A 21,733-nucleotide genomic window follows, 5' to 3' on the forward strand; every position below is an offset into this window, starting at 1 on the left:
ACGGGCCTCCATGCCAGACTGTCCCTTTTTCAGTTCACAGCATCTTATGACAGATCAATGGCCAGCAGTGAAAAGCAATCCCAGTGTTCCTGCCAGTGTTTTTCTAAAATGAGATGTACAAAAGCCAAAAATTTACCAAAGAAATTTGGAAGTGTTTTCTTCTATTCTGGTAGCTCTTGTTTTTAATCAAAGAAAATGTTCAACATTAATTATTTCCTAGAGGATCAGCAGCAGACAAAATAAAAAAGCCCAAACAAAATGTAGAAATGCTGATGCAAACACCACAGCTTATTTGACTCATGCTGGAAGAGACCTTTAGTTTCTTTGATAGAATCAGGTGTGAAGCCGGATTCTTGTACCAGGTGCCTCCAGATCTGACTTCCATAGTGACAAGTTGTTGGCATCAGCTGCTGTTGTGGAATTTTCACCCTGGTACATGGGTAACATTCCGGAACATTCCAGGGTGTGGAGGAGGTCTGCCCTGGAGGCGTTCCACTCTGAGGAAGTTAAAGGAAAGGCACGAGATTACAGGCAGGCCCTCCTCTCACTCTGTTGCTTTAGTTCTACAGTGCAGAACAAAACAGTGTGCGCATCCACTAAACTTTACCATTGAGCTTCCCATTGAGCTTGATGCCTTCCAGTAGGCTATAGAATTAAGACCCAGTCTGAAGACTGTGACCACAAAGAATCCACAGTTAAACCCTCGCTTACCAGCCGCCACGTCTCCCAGCTTTTACTCCATAAGCCACTGGTACAATTCCTTGAGTAAACATTATTAAAACAACATTCAGTTGTTGCTTAGAGTAATGAATATTCTTCCCACAGGTGTGGTGAATATACTAGAAGGTTTCTGAAAGTGAAAGGCTTGCAGTTGGAGTGTCTTGTCTTTTTTTTCTCTCTCTCCTAGAAAAGGCATCTAGTGGGCCTGTTGATAACACGGAGCTGAGCCCACCAATGCGTGAGGACACACCTGCCTCTGAGACAGCCATCAACCTGGAGGTGTCATTTGCCGAGCAAGCTGACAATCAGAAAGAGCTCAGTAAGGAGAGGACACAGAAGATCAGAGGCAATGATGCCTCTTTGCCAGTATGTAATACCCGTAATGTAATGCCTCGAGAAGAATTTCTTTTGAACCGGCTTTGCATTTTTAAAATTTAGAACCCACAGAAATGTTGAAGACACAGCATAGCAAGTTGCCATCAAGAGTTGATTCTACAGTTATTAATATTTTTCTAACCTTTCTTTTTGCATCTGTCTATCTGTATACGGTATTTTAACAGGTACACACTCACTTTGTATTTTGAGGTTTTCAAGGACATTCAAAATAAAGTTGGATCTGGAGAGATGGCTCAGTGATTAAGAACACTGGCTGCTCTTTGAGGACTGGGGTTCGATTCCCAGCACCCACATGAAGGCTCACAGTCATGAGTAACTGCAGTTTCAAGGGATCTGATTCCCTCTTCTTATCTCTGTGGGCACCAGGTAGACACGTGGTAGGGTACACAGACAAATGCAGGCAAAACACCAATATCCGCATAAAAATAAATATTAATAAGAAATAAAAATGAAAGTTTTGAGATGTTAAAAGTTAGATACTAGGGTTATAGTTAATACTTAACAAAAAGTCATGTAAACATTGGCAGTTTTCACAGAGTGTCCTCATAGCTTCTCCCTTCTGCACGCCCTGTTGAGGTTTGAACAGGGAGTACACATTGCATTGGTTCCCTTATCTTTCTGGGTTCCTTGAATTGAGATTTCTCCTTTTGCATTTTAATATTTTTATAGAGTTCTTAACATTGAAAATATTGTGTGATCATTTCATCATGAATAGATACAAGTTGAACATTAAACCCAAACCATTATGCCTCTGGAGCGATACAGGCCACTCATGTCACCAAGTTGGCTAAAAAGATGCTCCCATGTTCTCCTGCTATGAGGATGCTCTTCTTATCTAAAATTTATACTCAATCCTATCTTGTAACTTAATGTGTTGTAGTGAAGTGTCCATTTTATCCTTCACTGGAACAATAATTATTAAGCCAGACTTTGAGAAACATCGATTTTTCTAATCCTATTGTCCTTTCTACATTAATTGGTATGCCCTAGCAATCGGTTGCTGGCCTTCTCTTTTCAGCTCTGCACTTCATTGCAGACCTGCTGTAGACCCTTTTCATTAAGCATTTTTGTAGATGTTATAATTTGTCTTCGTTTGTCTGAGTTACACAGCCTTGGCCACCCTGCCCAGTGGGGCCCTGCAGCTGGCTCCTAGGTTTCATTGTGCCTTCCTCATCCTTTCTCGCCTGCATTCTGTGGTACAGGACATTCCAGGCTCACCTTGTCATTTTCTCTCTCTTGGACATGAAAGCAGCTGGTTCTTAAAGAAACTGGTTCCTTTTAGCAACAAATGGTACTTGAGACCGGGGCCTTCTGTACAAAGTGTTCTCTCTGCGCTGTGAGTGCCTTGTGTGTTTGCATCCATTTGAAAGCAGAAGGTAAAAAGAGTAATATAACAAACTTGTGAATTCTCACCACAGAGCCACAGCCCTCATTAATGGCAGTTCCTGACACCTCTGTAACTCTCTACTCTCCTTATCAGTGTTACTTTGAAACACGTGTCTGAATTTTGGTTATCGTCTGTAAAGGTTTGTAGTGCTAAGCGCAAAACAAAACAACAGCAGAGGTTTTAAAAACTGCATACCCATGTTATCATTACTGTAACTTTAAAATTATCATGACTGTTTCTGAAGATTGAGAGCTGTGCTCCACATAAAATCCATTGAATTTGGTTGATATGACATTGAGACTATCCATCCTTCCTGTACTTTCTCCTATCCTTCCATTCCTCCATTTTCCCCTTCTGCTTTCCCATTTACCTTAAAAATCTTTCTAGGTAAATAGTTATTTACCTAGGTAAATACTAGTTATTTCGTGTGTTTTCGTGATGTGGGTATGCATGTTGAATGTGTGCGTGTGTACAAGTAGATGAATATGTATGCAGGGGCCTAAAAGTAGACAGTAGGAATCTTTTCATTTTTGTTTTTTAAACAGGGTATCTCTGTGTAGTCCTGGCCATACTGGAACTCTGTAGATGAGGCTAGCCTTGACCTCAGATTTTCCTGCCCCTGCCTCCCGCAGTGCTGGGATTAAGGCTGTGCACCATCACTGCCTGTTCAAAATCCTTTTGGGTCCCTCTTTCACCTTAGTTATTGCTGCTACTGGATCTTTAAGTCAAACCTATGGCTTCATGAAGCAGCTAATCTGGCTAGCCATCTTGCTGGGAGGCTCCCCTGTGTCTGCCTTCAGAGGCTTGGATCACAAGCAAGCCCTCATGCACACCCAGGAATTCTCTGGTCCTCTCTTTTGTTCAGCAAGTGCTTTCACTGCTGTACTGTCTCCCAGCCCTGTACTCCAAAGTTTATTGAAAGAGCCTTGTTTGAATTCAGGTGACTCTTGCTCTCTGATTGCATCTCTGTCCCATAGTAGAGATGTGTATCTTTAATAGGTTTATAAACTAGTTGACATCAGTTGCACTGGATTTGAGCTCCTGGGTCTGATGTGGTCTAGATACTTTAGATCTGTGGTCATGTGTTCTCTACTGGGAGTTATCTGGATAACATCTTTTGTGTAATTAGGTCTGGTTCAGAGCCATACCTGACTCCATTAATTTATTAATGATCCAAAAGGATGAGGTTCTAATGTTTTCTTCTTTTTCATTTATTATTCTGGATGGTTCCTTTAAGAAAGCAATTATCAAGATGATTACTTTCCCCATTTGTACAAGTTTTTACTTTTACTTTTTGCTTCGTTGCCATCTTTATCAGTGACCAATCCATGTCTGTCTGTTTATAAAAATGGCATCATAACCCATGGGTTCATACATGTTTAATGATAGCATAGGGAAATCTCTCCAGGCTTATAGCATATTTTCTGCTCAAGACTTAAAAGCGTCTCTATTTGCAAGCATCCCTAGTTCCACTTAGTAGAAGTAAAGAGTTCTGCCTGTGGCCAGGATATTAGGAGCGTGCAGTTCTCTGGGCTGGTCATCACTTGAGAGCCCTCTTTAGTGGAGATGTAGGTTTTTATCTTCCTTCTTTCGTGCTGAGTAGTATAGTTCTTAGGAAACGGAAGGAGGCAATGCTTCCACCGTCAGAAACACCCTCCTTTGTTTATTACTCTGCATTAATACGTAACATTCTCAGAAGGCCAGCGCTGACCACGCTCAGTGTAAGTGCTTCAGAATGATTCAAACTCCTTTTCTCCAGCCATCTGTGTCCTTGGGGTACATCCCAAAGCGGGCCATGAAACAGTGAAGTTCCTGAGCTGTGTAGGGGTTATTTTCTGGTTAAGCCACTGACCGAATATCTATCTCTCTCCATTTTAAAAGGTTGCTTATTTTCAAATATTATTTTATTTTGTGATAGTATACAATAGTTATGACCCAAAAGGCAAATACAAATCAAAGTAAAATAAGTAGCTTTTATCTTTGACTGGCCACCTTGTCTGATCCTCCTTTTAGAGAACCTTTATTGATTTTATTATTTTAAAATATTTGTCTATATTTTGTGATGAGTGTTTCGCACACATGAATGTATGTACAGTATATGTGTGCCTGATGCCCATACAGGTCAGAGAGAGTGTCGAAATTCCTCCGAGCTGGAGTTACACATGGCTGTGAGCCACCATGTGGGTGCTGGAACCAAACTTACATCCTTTGCACGAGCAGCAATTACTCTTAACCAAAGCCATTTCTCTAGGCCTAGGGAGCTCTTTTATTTTAATATTTTGTTTTTATATATCTGTTTTTCTACAAATATTAGCCCTTGCACACATTTTTCTCCATCTTGGCTTCATTTTATTTTGTCTTAACTGTTCTTCAGAGATCCTAACATAATAATGCAAAGACATACTTCCCATTTCTTTTTGTGGGTGTACTCCTTCTCCACCGTGAGGCTGCACTGTGATGTTTTTGAAGTAGTCCTTAGTGACCGACATCTGGTAATTTCTAAGCTTTCTTAAAAATTTTGAGGGATCTGTTTTCATTGCCTAATAGGGAAAGTAAAGGAGTGTTCAAAGTTTGGCCTAAAACACTGATCCCCACCCCCAGATTCACCTTAAGAAGAGTAAATCTCTCAGTGTGTGATGGTCCTCGTCACAGAAGATGGGAAACCCTGAAGCTACCATAGGGCAAGACTAAATGAAGTTTATTTAAAATAAAGGTGTTATTGATTCTTAAATTGTCATCCCAAACAACAAAATAAAATATAATTAATATCTTTTTGAGGGTGTTTGAAAACTCAGTCTGCCATTTATTATTATTATTATTATTATTATTACCAAGTTAATTTGTGTTGGACTACCTTCTGGATTTTGTTTCTGCCGTGGCCAAGTTATAAAATAACTTTTCTTTGTCTACCTTCTGCAGTTCCATGCTTACCTAGACACTTTAGTCTGTCTTGTGAACACTCAGTTTTGCTTGGCTCTTAACTCTATAAAATATTTGAAAGTGCTCTTTCAGTGATCAGTACCGTACTTTCGGTGACTGCTAGTCACCTACATTTATACCTGTTCGTGTCCGTAACCATGGCTCAGAAATGCTTTCTATGTGTGGCCATGCTGTGTAGTTCCCACACATCCTTAACATTGTTGATGAAGTGAGCATCAACTCCTTGCTGGGGCCACTCAGAAGCAGGCACCAAAACAGGTAGAACCTTAAATGCCGATTTGTCGCTACCCTTCTCTCTCCCTGTAAACAAACAGTGGGCTTTATGTAACGAGGCACTCTCGGGTGACCTCATTTCTCACTCACTTCCCTTTTGAGGCAGCACTGAGCGGTCTTTATAAACTCTTTATGGTCTCACAGCAGCCCCTCATTTCTTCTCTCACGTTTGGAGATCCCACTCAATATCTTTGAAGGTGCAGCCATTTACGAACTTACCTGCGACACGCTTTATACACGTGGTACCTAGTCCAGAAGTGATGCTCTGTAATTGCCGCGCGTTTCTAGAGTGACCTCTGTGAGGCAGATACGAGCTTTCAAATGCGCAGAGAAGTCAGATGATGAAGCATGCTAGGGCCTGCTCTCCGAGCCACTTCTGCTTTTGAGTTCCGACTTCAGGCTAGAGTGGGAGCGGTTGGTGAGTGAAGGATTTGCCTTGGGCATTGCTAGTCAAGTCCCTGAGACACCTCCACCACCTGCTGTCCTTTACAGCCAAAGGGTTCAGCTGGGACGAGCTACCTCACTAATTTATGTTGTGCAGAATCCCTAGCAACCTTATACAAGCCGGAAATTTTTCTCTTTTATTTCCTTTTTCTCTTTTTTTCTTTCTTCTTCTTTTTTTTTTTTTTTTCAAAAAACAACAAAAAAACAAAACAAAAAAAACTTTACTCTTCTTGAAACTTAACTGCTTTCTTTTAGCCAAGGGACCAAACCATCTAGTCCACTGAATGCTCTTTCCTTTCTTCTTTTTTTTTCTCTTTCTCTCTCTCTCTCTCATACACAGACACAAATAAAATGACAGGAAACTTCATAAATATTTAAAACAACTGCTATGAATTAAACATTGAGATAAAGAACCAACTCCTTTATTAAGCACAATGTTTAAATAAATAAATAAACAAGCCCATGACATATATTGCTAGGTAAATGAAATGTTTGTACTAATAACATTTCAGGTTTCTCTAAACATTTACCTTTAGTAATACTTTCATGTAATTATATTACATGGCTTATTAGACCCAGAGCAACTGATTTTAATGAAACACTTGAACTGCTGTTTCTTAAGCATGTAAATGGGTAGATATGGTTGGTTCAGCGGCTCTAAAAACAAAGCCATTAACAGAAGTACAGAGCCATGTGTGAGAGAAATGGGACATGCTTTTTCTGGGTCTGAGAAGAAAAGCTCAGGGCTTCTGTTGTGGCTCAGGGACAGGTGTTGGCCCAACATTGGGTACCAGGCCCAAAATTGTCTTTAATAAATGAAAGCTCAGGAGATATGACAAATCATCAGAGACCATGGAAGAACATGGGAAGAGTAGATGTCTAAAAATCCTAGCACTTGGCAGGAGGAGGCAGGAGGATTTTGAATGTGTGTTCTGTCTGGACTGCAAAGGAAGACTGTCTCAAAAAACAACAGAAGAACAACACTGGTGAAATAGCTTTGCTGTGGTCATCCTGTCTGTGTGGGGTATGTCTTCATTCTCATCCTAGACTGTAGCAGAGCACCTGAACCATGGCAAAGTACAGACACACTGGGGCTTTATACCACACAAAGTACAGACTCACTGGAAAAGTGATCGCCATGTGGCCCTGCCCTTGAGGGTCTCACTGTCCTCCATCAATCTAGACTGTCCTTACCTGCCTGGTGGGTAAGGAAGTGGAGTAGAAGAGCAAAGCTGCCTGAAGGTGCAGCAATTGATGCCATTGACTATGTGGCCATGCTCAAAGCTTTCTGAAAGCCTGTTTGCCCCACCTAGAATATGCACGATTCTTACATAGTGGAACCTTTTACACAATGTACTGAGATGCCATTCATCAAATATGAGTATTGATCCTTTTTCTTTCCTTTTCATACCATGCAGGAACAACCAAACCAAAAACAAACAACAAACAAACAAACATTTTCAAATGATTTTTTTTTGGGGGGTGGGGTAGGGGAGGATGTTAAGATAGGGTTTCTCTGTGTAGCCTTGGCTGTCCTAGACTTGTGCTGTAGACCAGGCTGGCCTCGAACTCATGGAGATCTGCCTGCCTTTGCCTCCTGAGTGCTGGGATTACAGGTTGTACCACCATGCCTGGCTTTCAAATGAAATGATAGGGCAATAGGTTAGGCATGCGGGCATGAGTCTGCATCTCAGACTTTGATGGAGAGGGCCAGGAGAATCTGAAGTTAAATGCTGGTCTTGGCTACATGGTGTAAAAAACTCCCATATATTTGGTGCAAATATAGTGTGTGCGCGTGGGCCTATTTACTACTCTCTGAGCGCTTACATGGATTGTTGGATTCTAACCCCTTGAGGGAGGGCCGTAGGATCTCTGGCATTTCTACATCATTTTACAGACTAAGGGATAGAGGCAGCATTATGTTCTCTCTCTCTCTCTCTCTCTCTCTCTCTCTCACTCTCTGCGCTCTACACCCAGTCAATCCACCAACCTCCTGCCTATCTGTCCCTCCTTTCCTTCCTCCCTTCCACCCCTCCTTCTGTTTCCTGGCTGCTAGGGATGAGTTTGACCACCGTGTCCTCCCTCCCACTGCCACGGATTGAAACCATGATCGTAAATAAACTTTCTCCTTTAAGTTGTGTTTTCGCAAGAATTTATCACAGCGATGAAAACCTAACCCCACTCCTAACTGACTGAGACAGCGTGTACCCCCTGCCGCACACTCTGCTCTGTGTTACACCCTGGAGGCCAAATTAATGGACAATTAAAATGCACTTCAAGTCCCCCAACCATGATGCCCACCCCTATTGTTTTGCTTAATATTCTCAGAGAAAAGCTCATTACCAGAAGTTCAGAATGACACCTTTCCTTTTTTTGGTGGATACTCACTCTCTTGAGAGTTGAGGTTAGTGTACTCGAGAGGCGACCCAACCAAGCATAGGAAACATATGCTTGTTATCCCAGCACTTGGAGAGGCAGAGACAGGAGGATCTCTGTGAGTTCAAGGCCAGCCAGGTTTACAACATGAGTTCAGGACAACCAAGGGTACCCAGAGAAACCCTGTCAGGGTTTAAAAAAAAAAGAAAAAAAAGGATACACAATCTCCAGAAGTTACTGATGTTTTACAGACTACCTCTATGCTCTACTAGGAAATGTTCTCTCAAACATTTATGGTCTTATAATTTAATTATGGTCGTAAAGTGATTTAAGACCTCAAAATCTTTTATGTACATTGATTGACCTATGGATACATGTAATTTTTAGAGACAGAGTCTTACTTTGTCGTTAGGCTGCCCTGAAATTCACTAAATTCACTATGTAACTTGTGTTGCCCCCCTCCCCCAACACACAGCAATCATCCTGCCTCAGCCTTCTGAGTATCGGGGTTAAAACATGTGGACCGCTGTGTTTTGCTATTCTGTGGCTATTTATTAAATAAGAAGTTAGGGTTGCAGCTGGAACTATATCTTAGTAACAGACTGCTGGGTAAACATGAGATCCTTTCCAAGCATGCACAGGATGCCAGTTTTAATTGTCAATATGCAAAAAAAAAAAAAGAAAAAGAGAAAGGGAAATGAACCGTTTGGTTTCTAGCACCAGAAAACATCTTCAGTTAAAAATAAAATAAAATAAAACATTAAGGTTCACTATTTTGGCATACAAACCCCTTTAAATGTGAAAACAACTCTTTTTGCTTTTGTTTGTTAGAATATACCTGCCCTTTCTTTCTAGAAAAGTCCACTGTACTCTCATAAGAGAGTGAGATTAGAAAAGAAAAAAAAATATGTCTTAGTATCCTTATTAAAGTTAACTTTTGGCTCATAAGCTTGACCTCTTGGACTAGCTGGTACCCACAAGATTCCCTGGACCGCACTTTGAGGAAGGATGCTTGAGAGGAAGGGTTGATTGTCCTTAGCAGCTTAATGAAGGAATTCAGGGCAAGCCCCTAAAGAAAGTCGAGATGACATGGGTGAATCACAGGTCTGTACGTGGTGTATCTGTTATGTGGTGTGTCTTCCTCAAACTATCTAATGACTTAGCCTCCTTTATTATTAAACACATTATATGTAAGAAACAAGGCACAAAATTAACAAACTTCTCTAGCATATTTAATCCAAATTACAGCCCCACCGTGTTTACTGACCAATTGATCATTCACCAAAAGGGGCTAGATACTGATAAACTTTTAGTTAATCTCTATTTACTTATTTGTTTGTTTGCTTGCTTATTTATTATTTATTTATTTTAGAGTTTCAGGCTACCAAAAGATAAAACAGGTACTACGAGGATTGGAGACTTGGCACCCCAAGACATGAAGAAAGTTTGCATTCTTGCTCTAATTGAACTGACTGCCTTGTATGATGTATTGGGCATTGAACTCAAACAACAGAAAGCTGTGAAAATCAAAACAAAAGGTAAAGTTAGATTTGGCTAACTAAAGTAGCAAAACTGGAGTTGGCTCTTGGGTGGTATTCTTGGGAGTGGGATGGAAGACAATTCAAATAATCCGAGACTTGAAGACATTCGGAGTTTCAGTTCTCAGTTACTTTTTATAAATTGATAAAACAGAGAACACACAACCAAATAATTTAGCTCTCATAGAAGGGAATTGTAATTTTAAGAAATTCTAATGTTCACGGTTTCCTCTTTAGAAAACTGTATGTCTGAAGGAGAGATGTTTTGGTAAGCATTTTTTATTTCCAAGAGCAGACCTTAAAAGTTGGCTTTCGATGTCTGGCTGCTGAGTAATTACTTTTGTTATTCCGTGATGAAATGTGGGTTGGCTAACAGGCTGTCCCTATGTTCACTTACGGTCTGTTTTTTAAATTTAAATGTAACTTCTTATCGTGTGCTTGTAATGTACATGTGAGTGTGGCCATACAAGCACCACAGTGTGAGGGTGGAGGTCAGAGGACAACTCCTGCGAGTCAGTTTTCGCCTTTCACTGTGGGTTCCCAGGCTGGAACTCTGGTTTTTCAACTTACGTGGCAAGCCCTTTGACCTGATGAGTATCTCACTGACCCCACATTGTATTTTTTTAAAAGTATTTGACAAAATATTCTTTTCTCTGTAAAGAAAACAATGCCACTGTGAGAGGTAGTGTCACTACATTGTACTCACTCTCCACGTGGCATCTTGATATTGTAAGCAGCTTGCTTATCTATTACATCAACAGACTAATGCTGATAACCTGATGAAGAGCAGACACCATTATTCCTTCTTTCTCTTTGTTTCTTGGTCTGGAAATGCAGGTAATTCTCTAGTGACAAAGCTTTCCTGTTTAGGAATCTCTGTCCTCTTGTTTAACCTCACAGGTGTCTCCTAAGGAGGCCCTGGGAATGAGGATTATTGAGTTGCTATGGTAACATGAGCCAAGAAAATTATGTACCTGCTTTAAGCTGTAGAGACAGTTTCTCTGTACGACTGAAGTGTACCTTGCCTGTGTGTCCCTGTCATGGTGACACTAAAGACCCTATTCTGTGCTCAGTTCTTTAGAGTATATTAGCTTAAGGCTTGCAGTGGTGAATTTCTGAGTTTATTGTTTTCCCCCAAGTCCTTATAAAGAATGAGGACTTCAGATGCTTCTGTCAAAACTCATCATAAGACTTTTTTCAATTATAAAGTAGGAATATAGTTTGAATAGCTATGATCGTATGCCCAAGACTTTAAAGTGGCTTACAGAGGTGTGCTATTCTTGTTTGTATGTTTAATTTTGTTATAATTTTTGGTTTTCTTATATGTTGGAGGGAAACATTAAAACATTCTTATCAAATCTCTCATCGTTTAAATGAAAACAGAATAAGTTCTTTGTAGTTTTTAAAAATATCTATAGTTCTTATTCAAGATAATCCCTATACCTTGAATGCTTGGAGTCCTTGAGATTACATCTCTTCTTGATGATCAGGCCAAAAGGCAATCTACTATTTTTTTTAAATGGCTTTTCAGTATCCTTATATCCCAGGCCAGTCTCTTCTCCTTGCACACAGATGAATGATATTTATTTGATTATTTGATTATGTCATTCCTAAAGGTCAGAGCTCTTCTTCGGTAACCCTCAACCCAAAAGATAGAAGAAGCTCGTAGGTAGGAGTTATGTTCATTTTGAACTTAAGGCATAAGAGATGAGTTTGGAAAATGCATAAATATTATCCATCATTACACACACACACAGAGAGAGAGACAGACAGAGAGACAGAGAGCACAAGCAAGCAAGAGAATTTAAATGTAAGAATACTAGCTGTCTACTACATTTTTGGAAGACCCATTAATAGACCAGGATTGTAAAATCAGTTGAATTTTCAAAAGGCAAATATTTAGCTGTATCAAGGAGTGTTCAATATCCATTCAGTAAAAGGGGGCAGGAGGGAGTGGTGTTCCATTATGCGTCAGAACTTGTAATTTGATTGTACCTCATCAACTGTTTGAATAATTTCCATGTCCTCATAATAGTGTGTTTGTTTCTTGCAGCAGTTTGCTCTAATTATTTCAGTGACTTTTCGCAATCATTTGTTCAGATACCTATCCCTGCTGGAGTGTTTAGAAGACACAGCCATGGTTTGGCTGTGTTGGTCTGTGTCTACCTAGTGACTTCATGGTGTCAATCCCTTAGGTGCTCAGTAAATAATCTGACCAATAAATGACAATGTAAGAAATCTCACATTTTCAGTTTCTATTACTGTTTTATAGGTTGATGGAAGTGAAGAGCTTTTGTTTTCTTGTTGCAGATTCTGGTCTTTTTGGTATTCCATTAACCATATTGTTAGAACAAGATCAAAGGAAAGTGCCGGGAACTCGAATACCCTTGATCTTTCAAAAAGTAAGTAGGCCTGAACTGGCCAGAGCAGCAGGTACACACTTAGGCTAATAGTAGCATTTTACACTCAGGCTGTTCTGATACAGTTTTTCCAACTGGTGTGCTGTTTTTTATTTTAATATATATTTTAATTTTTCTATTCAGGAAGCAAATTTGTTTCAAGGTCTCTCATAATTTTTATCTCATAGTGATGCTTTCTATGATATGACTGTAACTGTCTTATATTAGCTGCCTTTGTGTAACTGAGATTTCAGTTCCATAATACATAGGAGTGGGGGCTGTGTATAAATTCCTAGGGAACTGAACCCTCATGAATATTTCATGTATGTGTGTATTTCTCAAGCTTTCCTCTTTGCAGTGAGGATGCCCAACTTAATTTAACAGTGCTAATGTCCAAAGCAGGCAAAGAAACCATCAAGTAGAATTAGAAAATGATTGCTAAACTATCAAGTCGCTTGTGTAGTCAGCACTCAATTATTCATAAGGAGATTATCTGTAGCAATAAAAGGAATTTCAGCTCAACTTCTGAACCATGATTGTGCTGACCAGATTACGTTTGATAAAACCCAAGAAAATACGGTAAGGAAGGCAGGCCAAGATATAGATCCTTTGCAACAGCCTCAGTGTATCAGTTTCTCGGGACAGGAGAGATGGTTTTTCAGTTGGTTGACTCGGCTAATCCTAAGGCTCGGTCTATTTGGTACTCACTGTTCTGTTTCCATCAGTTATTTCCCATGTTAGCCTCTTGCTTCTGCTGTTTTACTCCTCTTGATTGTCACTGTATCCAAACTTGTATCTAACATGTCTTTTGATGGGTGTTCTGTAGAGTTTTCCAGTCACTGCCTGTTGAGCCTAGGTCTGTATTAATAGTTAATAATAGTTATTTCAATTAAGGTAAAGAAGCTAGTGTGTAGAGATTACATATTCCATTGTTTTTCTTATGTTGAAAGGATGGTGTTACTATGCAAAGATATATTCTAAAGCCATATCCTATCTGTATCTGACTTCGGTCAAATCCTCCAGTACCAATAGAGTCTATATCCATGTGTCTGTCTACAGCTCTACTTATTTCTTTCTATACCTATGTGTATGTGGAAAGGCTTCTTTTAATAATTTTGTTCATGCAGCTAATGGGATCCAGAAAGTCTGACATATATGGAACAAGACCCCAGGACAGCAACTTGAGCAAGAGTTAAGAGTTGATGCTGCAGTCTTGAGGAAGAACAGTTTCTTTACAAATCTCAGGCTGTGCTTTTGCATCTTCACCTGATGGGAGGAGGTTCACCATACCGCAGACAGAGGGTGACCTGCATGGCTTAAACCCTGAAATCCAATCCAAATGCTGGTTACTTCTAAAAAAAAAAAAAAATTGTCATTGCGGCATCTAGATTAGTGTTTGCCTGACTCTCTGGCCACTACAGTGGTAGCACTTGGGTTGGCTCATATAGCTCATCATCACATGAAGAATCTGTTGAATATAATGTGAAATGAAGCTTCAGTTCATAGCTGAGGCTGAATACTGACTGCTTGTGGTTTGTCAGAGGAGGAAAAAAAAATCTCTCAATTTTCTTGAAATTTTGATTCTTTTTTTTTTTTTCAATGCAGTTTATTCAGGAACCTTGAACAATCCTCGGACCCTGGGGAAAGCCAGCCCACAGCTTAAATAGCCTCTGGGTAGCCAACCCAGGCGTGCCACGTGGGCAATGCAGACAGGTCCACATACATGGAAGCAAGCCAGATCCTCAGCCTTAGCCAAATGTGGAATTGTTCCTGACAGAGAGCACTCACCATCGGGAAGGTGGAAGGCGGAAACCAGCTCCATCTTTAAGGCATAGCATTCCGCAGCTCTCTACAGTTCCCCCTTTTTGTTTTAGACGCATCAGGCAAGAGTAGAGGTCTGATCTCTGATATTAGAAATAAATTGGGACTTTGTACCGATGTTCATTTAGGTGTCATCCACCCAAAGAGCATCAGACCCATCCGATACCTTTTTCTCAGAGGCGGGACCTGGGGCATCAACCCGCATGCAATCAGACATGCTCTTCTCTGGGTCGAAAGCGGCTGACCCTGAGTGCAGTGCTTAGCCTCGCATCCTGAGCGTATCATTTTAGCTTTTTATGGTATCCAACCCTGCTTGGGGAGAATGTCCTGCTTCAATGACTGTAAAGGCCTGAATGATCATGGCTGCATCACACTGTTGTGAGACTCTAATCTTGCACATATACCACAGGCAAACCAAGGAGACCAACACCAGAAGGCCTGCTTATGCTCCCATGCCCGCCCATTCCTTCAGATGATTCATGGCTGCAGCAATCCATGTTGATAATCCTGTGGCTAGTCCTGCGTCCATTCTGGTAGAATTTACTGTGACAATGGCCACTCTCAGCTGCTCCATCGTAGTATCGAATTCTCCAGTCCAGTTACCTAAAATATAGCTCGACAATTGTTTAGACAGATTTGCAGCACAGGAGAAATTCTCATGTTGTATGCTAGTGACACAAAGTCCAGCATACTTTCATTGACAGCCAGGTTGAGCGATTTGCCATAGGGTATCAATTTGCTCCTGCAAGAGGTCAATCCTCTGATTGAACACCATCAAGCTTCCTTTTAGTTGAGCATTAATTCCTTTATGTACAACTAAGGCATGAGCTACATTGGCTAAATGATTATTCAGGGTCTGAGCAGTCTGCCCAGTATGACTCATGGCTAATGCCCTGGTGGTAGCTCCAACAGCCGCCAATGAGATGGTAGTAACAATGGTGGCTGTAGTTCCAAGATCCCTTTCCTGTCTGAAGAAAGTCATAGCGTGAGGGGCATCAATGGGCACAGGCACCCAGCGAGGCATGCGAGTAACCAGGGCATACCTAAATTTACTAGCATTCCAGCATTGGGCAAAAAAGCAAGTATCATTACCACAACTACTTGGCTCTATCTGGCTAATAATGAATAAAAATGGGGGATATAGACAAACAGGTATGGGCTTATAGGAAATATTATGAGAAGCCTTAACCCCCTCGTTGGAACATCCTGCATCAGTTCTAGAACTAGCAGTGGTGGTGTCCGAGGTCTGAGTAGGTTCAGGAGACCATTGCCCCCAGGGGCGAGACGTGCTCCATGCCAATTGACTAACTCCATTCTTTTTTTTTTTTTTTGGAAGTTAATTCTTTTTCAACTTTTTTAAAAACATCGTAGAGACTCTGACAGCCTACTGTTCTGAATCAGTATTTCAATTTTTTTTTCATATTAAGAATTAAGGGGGTGATTAAGGCACTGACTGGCAGGTAGCTCTCACCAGTTGGCATATGCTTTGTGTTTGAAGACCTCAACCACAGAGATGTGTCGTGAGGAGCTTCTTTGGGTTATTGGCCCACACCTTCATTGTCTGCCCTTCAGTTCTGTAACAAGGGAAAAGAGGAAGCACTTGATTTATAGCAACATTCACTCCCAGACTCCAGAGGCCTCATCTATACCGCTGAAAGAAAGTGTGCATCGGGAGACACTAACCAAAGTTATATCAGTAACTTTCGTCTTTTACTTTTTTTTTTCCTGACTGTTCTTTTCTTTTTCTCCCCGAACCCCTCAAAGGCAAAAGATAGTTTGTTTAACCATTAAGAGTGGTTTATTTTTAGAAGAAAAATGTTCACTTTTCATTATGGAAAAAGTGCACTTTCTGATCAAAATTTCAAATGCAGTGTTTTTGTTGTCAAGACAATCAGAGAAACCACTGGTGTGCCAAAGGAGTCTGATTTCATTTCCATTGTATTTTGCAGTACACACAGACTCACACACACATACACATACATACACATGTACACACAGAGACACATATGCACACATACTCAAAGATACACTCATACATAGACACATGCACAATCCACCCACATGTATAGGTATACATGCATTGTGATTTATATTTTGAGAAATATTATGGATCATTGAAATATGAAATGCCTAAGTTTCCCAAACAGCATAATTAAGTACAATTATTTTTGTCTATTTTCAGGTCTTAAAAAATTAAAAGAAAGCTGGAGTATGTGTCCTATTAATATAAAAGTTAATATGTAGAGAATTAATAATATAGCTAAAATACATGCTTTTTCAAAGTGAGAAGTAGCAGATAATCCATGGTATTGTTTCAGACAGCGCACATGTAACTCCTGATGTTGGGATCCAGTACCAGAGAATGCTATAAAAAGATTCCAATGCAGCATTCAGAATGAAGCCCATTCAGCTGTTTAGAAGCCACAATGTTCTTCTGTACTTAATGAAAGTGAAAGGTGTAGACTGCTAAAAAGTAATTGACTTCAGCAACCTGCATTCAATTGGATGTTTTAATAAGACATGCAAATATTTTATAAGGTGAAATAAAATGAAAATTGGTCGTACATGGAATATTTTAATACTTGGCATGAAATACTTTATTGAATGACATCCTTTTAATCTCAAATAATTCATAATCCTTTTGCTCTGAGTTTCTCTACCATGGAACTTGAAAGATGTGGTCTAGGAGAAATTTGAATTTTAAAAATTGATGTACTTTTTTGACTCATCAGTGGTGCCTTAGCCCGTAATGTGTTCTTAGGCGAATTTGAGCATCGGAATCTCTCTATATCAGTGAGTTTCCTGGTCAAAATCTACAGATAAGGTCGTTAGGGATCCAAATGCAATGGTACACCTGCTTTTGGAACAAGTAGGCAGAGGTCCAAAACCCTCTGTAAGCATGCTAGGCTTTGTCCCTAATAGACACTTTTCTATTAAAAAGAAAAACAATAAGCTCTGTGTGGCCTGCGGAGCCTGATTAATCATTAACAGAGGGTTTCCCAAAGAAAGCGTTTTTTTTTAAATATTCCTTTGCACCCTGGGGGGTTTTATGCCTCAAGGTGTGAAGAAAACATTCAACTAAGATTGGAGATGCTTGGAGGCCAGGTCTGGGTTTTATAAAATAGACTTTTGAGATGGGGGGATGGGCTACAGAAAAGACACACCTAGTGCCAGCAACTGCATTGTATTTATGAGGAGGGGATGGAAAGTGATCTCCCTAAACATAGCAGAGGATGCTGTGTCCTCTATAAAATTCCACATCCTGCCCAAGGGATGTGTAACCCAGGTTTTCCAACTAGAAGCTCCCTGTCAGGAAGCACATGACTCCACTCTTTTATGTTACTAGCAGCTTTCTAACAATTTGCCTCTGTAATATTCCGTACTTGCCTGGTTTTTGTGATAGGTTTTTTTTTAAATGTGTATTTACTCACCTTTTAAATTATGTGTATTTTTGTGTGGGTGTGTGCACGTAAATACAGGTGCCCATAAAGACCAAAGGCCTCTCCACCTGATACCTCTCCACCTGGAGTTTCAGGCAGTCGTGAGCCATCTACATGGTAGTCGGGATCTGAAAATGAGTCCTCTGTGAGAGTAGTGTGTGCTCTTCACCACTGAGCCATTTCTCCAGTCCCATGGCTGCTCCATTTTTATTTTAGTTCATTTTAGTGGAATCATTGTGCTTAATACGTGCCTTTTTATTGAGTGTTAGTATTACTTAGAAGCCCCATTTTAATGCATCCTTCTTTAAGCTTGCCACCAGAAGCTTAAAATGAGTAGTAGCAACACAGTTTTTGTTTTTCATATAAAAAAAAAATATTGTTTCCTGAAACAAACTAGATACAGTATATAAATGTGCAAATACTAGTCTTCCATGACATTTATTTGATTGCACCATGCATGTTGCTGGAAAAGCAGAATGGTGTTCTGGGTTGCTTTTACACAGTGAACATCTTTTCCCTGATCCTGTGGAGAGCTGCAGCTGTTGTGTGAAATTACACATTTCTTTTACAAAGGAGAATAAGATGAACTCTCTTCAAATCATAACTCAGGTTTTTGTATATACAGTGCTATCTAGTGTAGTTTTGAAGATGTTCGTCTCGTGGCACTCCAAACTTAAAATCCAGTTTGCATGCCATCAGAATCAGCTTTCACTTAGTGACATGGGGAACAGATGTTAAACACTACCTGGTAACAATTGCCTACATCACAATGTTTGTTGGCTTATCCACAGCTGATTTCTCGGATTGAAGAAGGCGGTCTGGAAACTGAAGGCCTCCTACGAATACCAGGAGCTGCCATGAGAATCAAGGTAACCAAAACGCTTCGATTCTGTTAATGTACAATTTTATTGTTTAATTGTGCTTGTGCATTTTAAAGACCAGCTTAGCCTCCACGCCCCTCACCCCCGTTAGCAAAGCCAATAAAACAAAGCAGTAAAGGCTCTGAACGTCCAGTTGATAGTTTCTCTCCCCCCTCCTTTTTTTTTTCTGTAATGTTATTTTTCCAACTCCCTGCCTCACCCATTATAATCCCATGATAATGCGAATGCCATTATTCAGGAGGCAGTAGAGAGCTGGGTGAAAGATTTAGTCAGTATGAGTAATAGCAACGGAGTTTTGGTTTTAAAAAGGAGCAGGGTCATAGGCGCTCCAGGTGGGCTGGAGACTAAGGCTCTTGGCAGGAGGAACAGGTAAGCTACGTGCAATATCCAAGAAGGCCAGTTAGGTGGCTTCAACTGTGTCAACTGGTATACCCAGCTTGTTGCCATAGGCTGGAATCATGCTGCAGCCAGCTCCTAGTGAGTGATTTAAAGATGGTGTGCAAAAGTTTGTTCTCTCTGCTCCACTGAATTTTTGAATACACCTCTTTCTTTCCTCTTTTAGTCTCTTCATCTCTCTCTCCCTCTCTCTTCAATTCTTCTCTCTTCATCTTCCCCCCCTCCCTGCTCCTTTCCTTTTCCTCCCTGGCTCACCTTTGATTCTAACCCAAGTTTCTCAGGTAACTTCCGTATTTCTCACCAATTACAAAAACAATTAGGGCAAAAAAAAAAAAAAAAAAAAAAAAAAAGAGGGTTTTCTTGGGAGAAAATATGATAAATCTCCAATGTAAGCAGAATAACAACAGAGGCCATAGCCTCAGTAGGGAGCACTTTCCTAGAATACAGAAGGCATAGGTTTCTGTCCCCACCACCACGAGCAAACCAAATAAAGAAAACACAAGCCTAAACCATCCTTTGAGAGAATGGTTCCAGGAATAGAAACTTAGAAGGATTTCTGACTTCACAGGGTTTATGCCACAGTAAAAACGAATCCAGAAAAATGGTGTTCATGAACTGACTTGACTTAGTGGCAATCAGTCGTAGTTGGGTTGGTACATCCCATAGGGACTTATGGAGAAGCACCTGAGCATCCTTCTGCTGCATGGACTCCCAGTGGACTTGCGCTGCCACCAAAACTGTGAAAGCGGGTAGCTTTATATATTTTTATGACTCCTTATCTATAGGATTTGGTTTTATATTTCTCAGCGGTAACACAGTAGAGGTACCGTCTGCTCAAGGAATGGATTTGTGTGCTTTGTTATGTAATATGCCTCTGAATAGCTCAACAAAAGCTTCATGTTGAATGGTAAATGGTTTGTTTTAATGTGACACTTTGTAGCATCTAGGTGACATGCCCAGTGGAAAGTGATTTTAACCGATCTTTTAATTAAACCTTTGCTAATTAATGTATGTGAAAATGTTTAAACTTATTTCTTAACCTCGGGTATAATTTCTCCATGTAAAGGACAGTCAAAATTGGGAATGGCATTTCTTTCTCCAAGTAAAAGAAAGATGTTGATTTTCACTACTTTGACACTTCTTGACAGATTAGAAACCTTGTAAGGTGGAAAAAATACCATATTTTTAAAGGGGGGGGGGAGGTGCTTACTGCTAATTTCTTTTTTGCCACTTAGAATCTTTGCCAAGAGCTAGAAGCGAAGTTTTATGAAGGGACTTTCAACTGGGAAAGTGTCAAACAGCACGATGCGGCCAGCCTGCTGAAGCTCTTTCTGAGAGAGCTGCCCCAGCCCCTGCTGAGTGTGGAGTATCTCAAAGCCTTCCAGGCTGTCCAGAGTAAGTGGTTTCCATCTGGAAGCAGCCTGGGTATGAGGGGGTGCCTCCCACAGTAATCGTCTCAGTGACAATTGGCATCATAAGGCACAGCGTAACAAGCTCTCTTTGGTTAGACATGTTGGTTCACGGATGTCAAGGGTTGCTAAAGTGCCACACATGACTTTCTTTTCCCACATATACATGCCTGAGTAAACATGGCAAAATGTTCTTTTCAGGTGCAGATTAGTTGCATGGCTTTTAAGAACACAATACATCTAGAGTTACGACCTGGAAACTTCGAGTTTCTCTCTTAAGAGCATGAATCACATAGATCTCTGATGTGCTTTTCTTGCCAAGTGTTGAAATAAACACACACTGGAGAAACTGTGGATTAACAGTTATTATAAAAGCACAAGGAGATATAGTGTCTATGGCCATTTCCTGGAAACTTAAATCTGGAATTGTGTGGGAGGATGGGACCCTAGTGCTTTGCTGCCTCATTGGTGGAGGGCCACAAAATTCGGCTGTGTGGCCATTTTGTGGTCCTGGAAAACTCCAAAGTAAAGTATGTAATCGGCCCTGATTCCTTTCCAGGGAATCGGGATCTTACAAGGTTTATATACTGCTATGATTGTTCCATTTACTCCTAGGGGCCAACAGGGCAGGAAACAGTATTGTATTACAATACTATTGTATTCAAGTAGTCCTATCTTTAACTTCCAAACTGAAACATTTTGTGAGTGAATGAGGTCATTATTAACAATAACAGTCATAAGGTACCCATTAGCACTGTTGCATGCTATTTTTTAGGTGTGCAATTTTTAGAGGAGTGCCTAAGTTATCTTGTATAATAACATGTTTTTCGAAATATCTAAAGAAGATAAGAAAATTGATATTCAATGTCTTTGTTTTTCTTAACAGACTTCTCCTTCAAGCAAAAAACAAAAACAAAGTGATCTTTCATTAAAATATTTTTAATGATTAAGTTGTGTTATTTTGAATACATCCCCTGGATATAAACCGAACTTTTTACTGGCTGACAAAACCGTACCGATAAGATTCTAAATCTCTCTGACTAATAGGTGCCAATGAAAAAAATGTATAGCTCCTCCAGGCTTCACTTGCCATTGGGTTTCTCGTCCATCCCCTAAGCATTTATTGGACGCCTGTTGTGTTCCAGGCCCTGATGTTCCTATGCTTGTCAGAAGACATAGCCTCTTCTCTTGTGTCTTATTCCCTTGACATTAGAAGAAACAGCCTTCAGTGCTGAAGGAGCAGCCTCGGTAGCATACCCTGCGCAGTCCAATCTTCCCCATGTTAACTTAGAATTATTTCCAAATCACTGTGG

General features: G+C 40.3%; 1 protein-coding gene across 4 annotated transcripts in view; it reads left to right on the forward strand.

Annotated features, from left to right (window-relative positions):
- Arhgap18 (Rho GTPase activating protein 18) overlaps positions 1-21,733 on the forward strand; it is a 209,479-nt gene that overhangs the window by 154,499 nt on the left and 33,247 nt on the right. For all 4 annotated transcript variants that reach the window (XM_060373719.1, XM_060373718.1, XM_060373720.1 and 1 more), the window contains 5 exons: positions 908-1,086; positions 9,909-10,074; positions 12,385-12,476; positions 18,526-18,603; positions 20,247-20,406. In XM_060373719.1, coding sequence (XP_060229702.1) covers positions 908-1,086; positions 9,909-10,074; positions 12,385-12,476; positions 18,526-18,603; positions 20,247-20,406 — 675 coding nt within the window. The remainder of the gene's footprint in view (positions 1-907; positions 1,087-9,908; positions 10,075-12,384; positions 12,477-18,525; positions 18,604-20,246; positions 20,407-21,733) is intronic.

This window comes from Meriones unguiculatus, chromosome 20 (assembly GCF_030254825.1).
Source record: "Meriones unguiculatus strain TT.TT164.6M chromosome 20, Bangor_MerUng_6.1, whole genome shotgun sequence".
NCBI classification, from domain to species: domain Eukaryota; kingdom Metazoa; phylum Chordata; class Mammalia; order Rodentia; family Muridae; genus Meriones; species Meriones unguiculatus.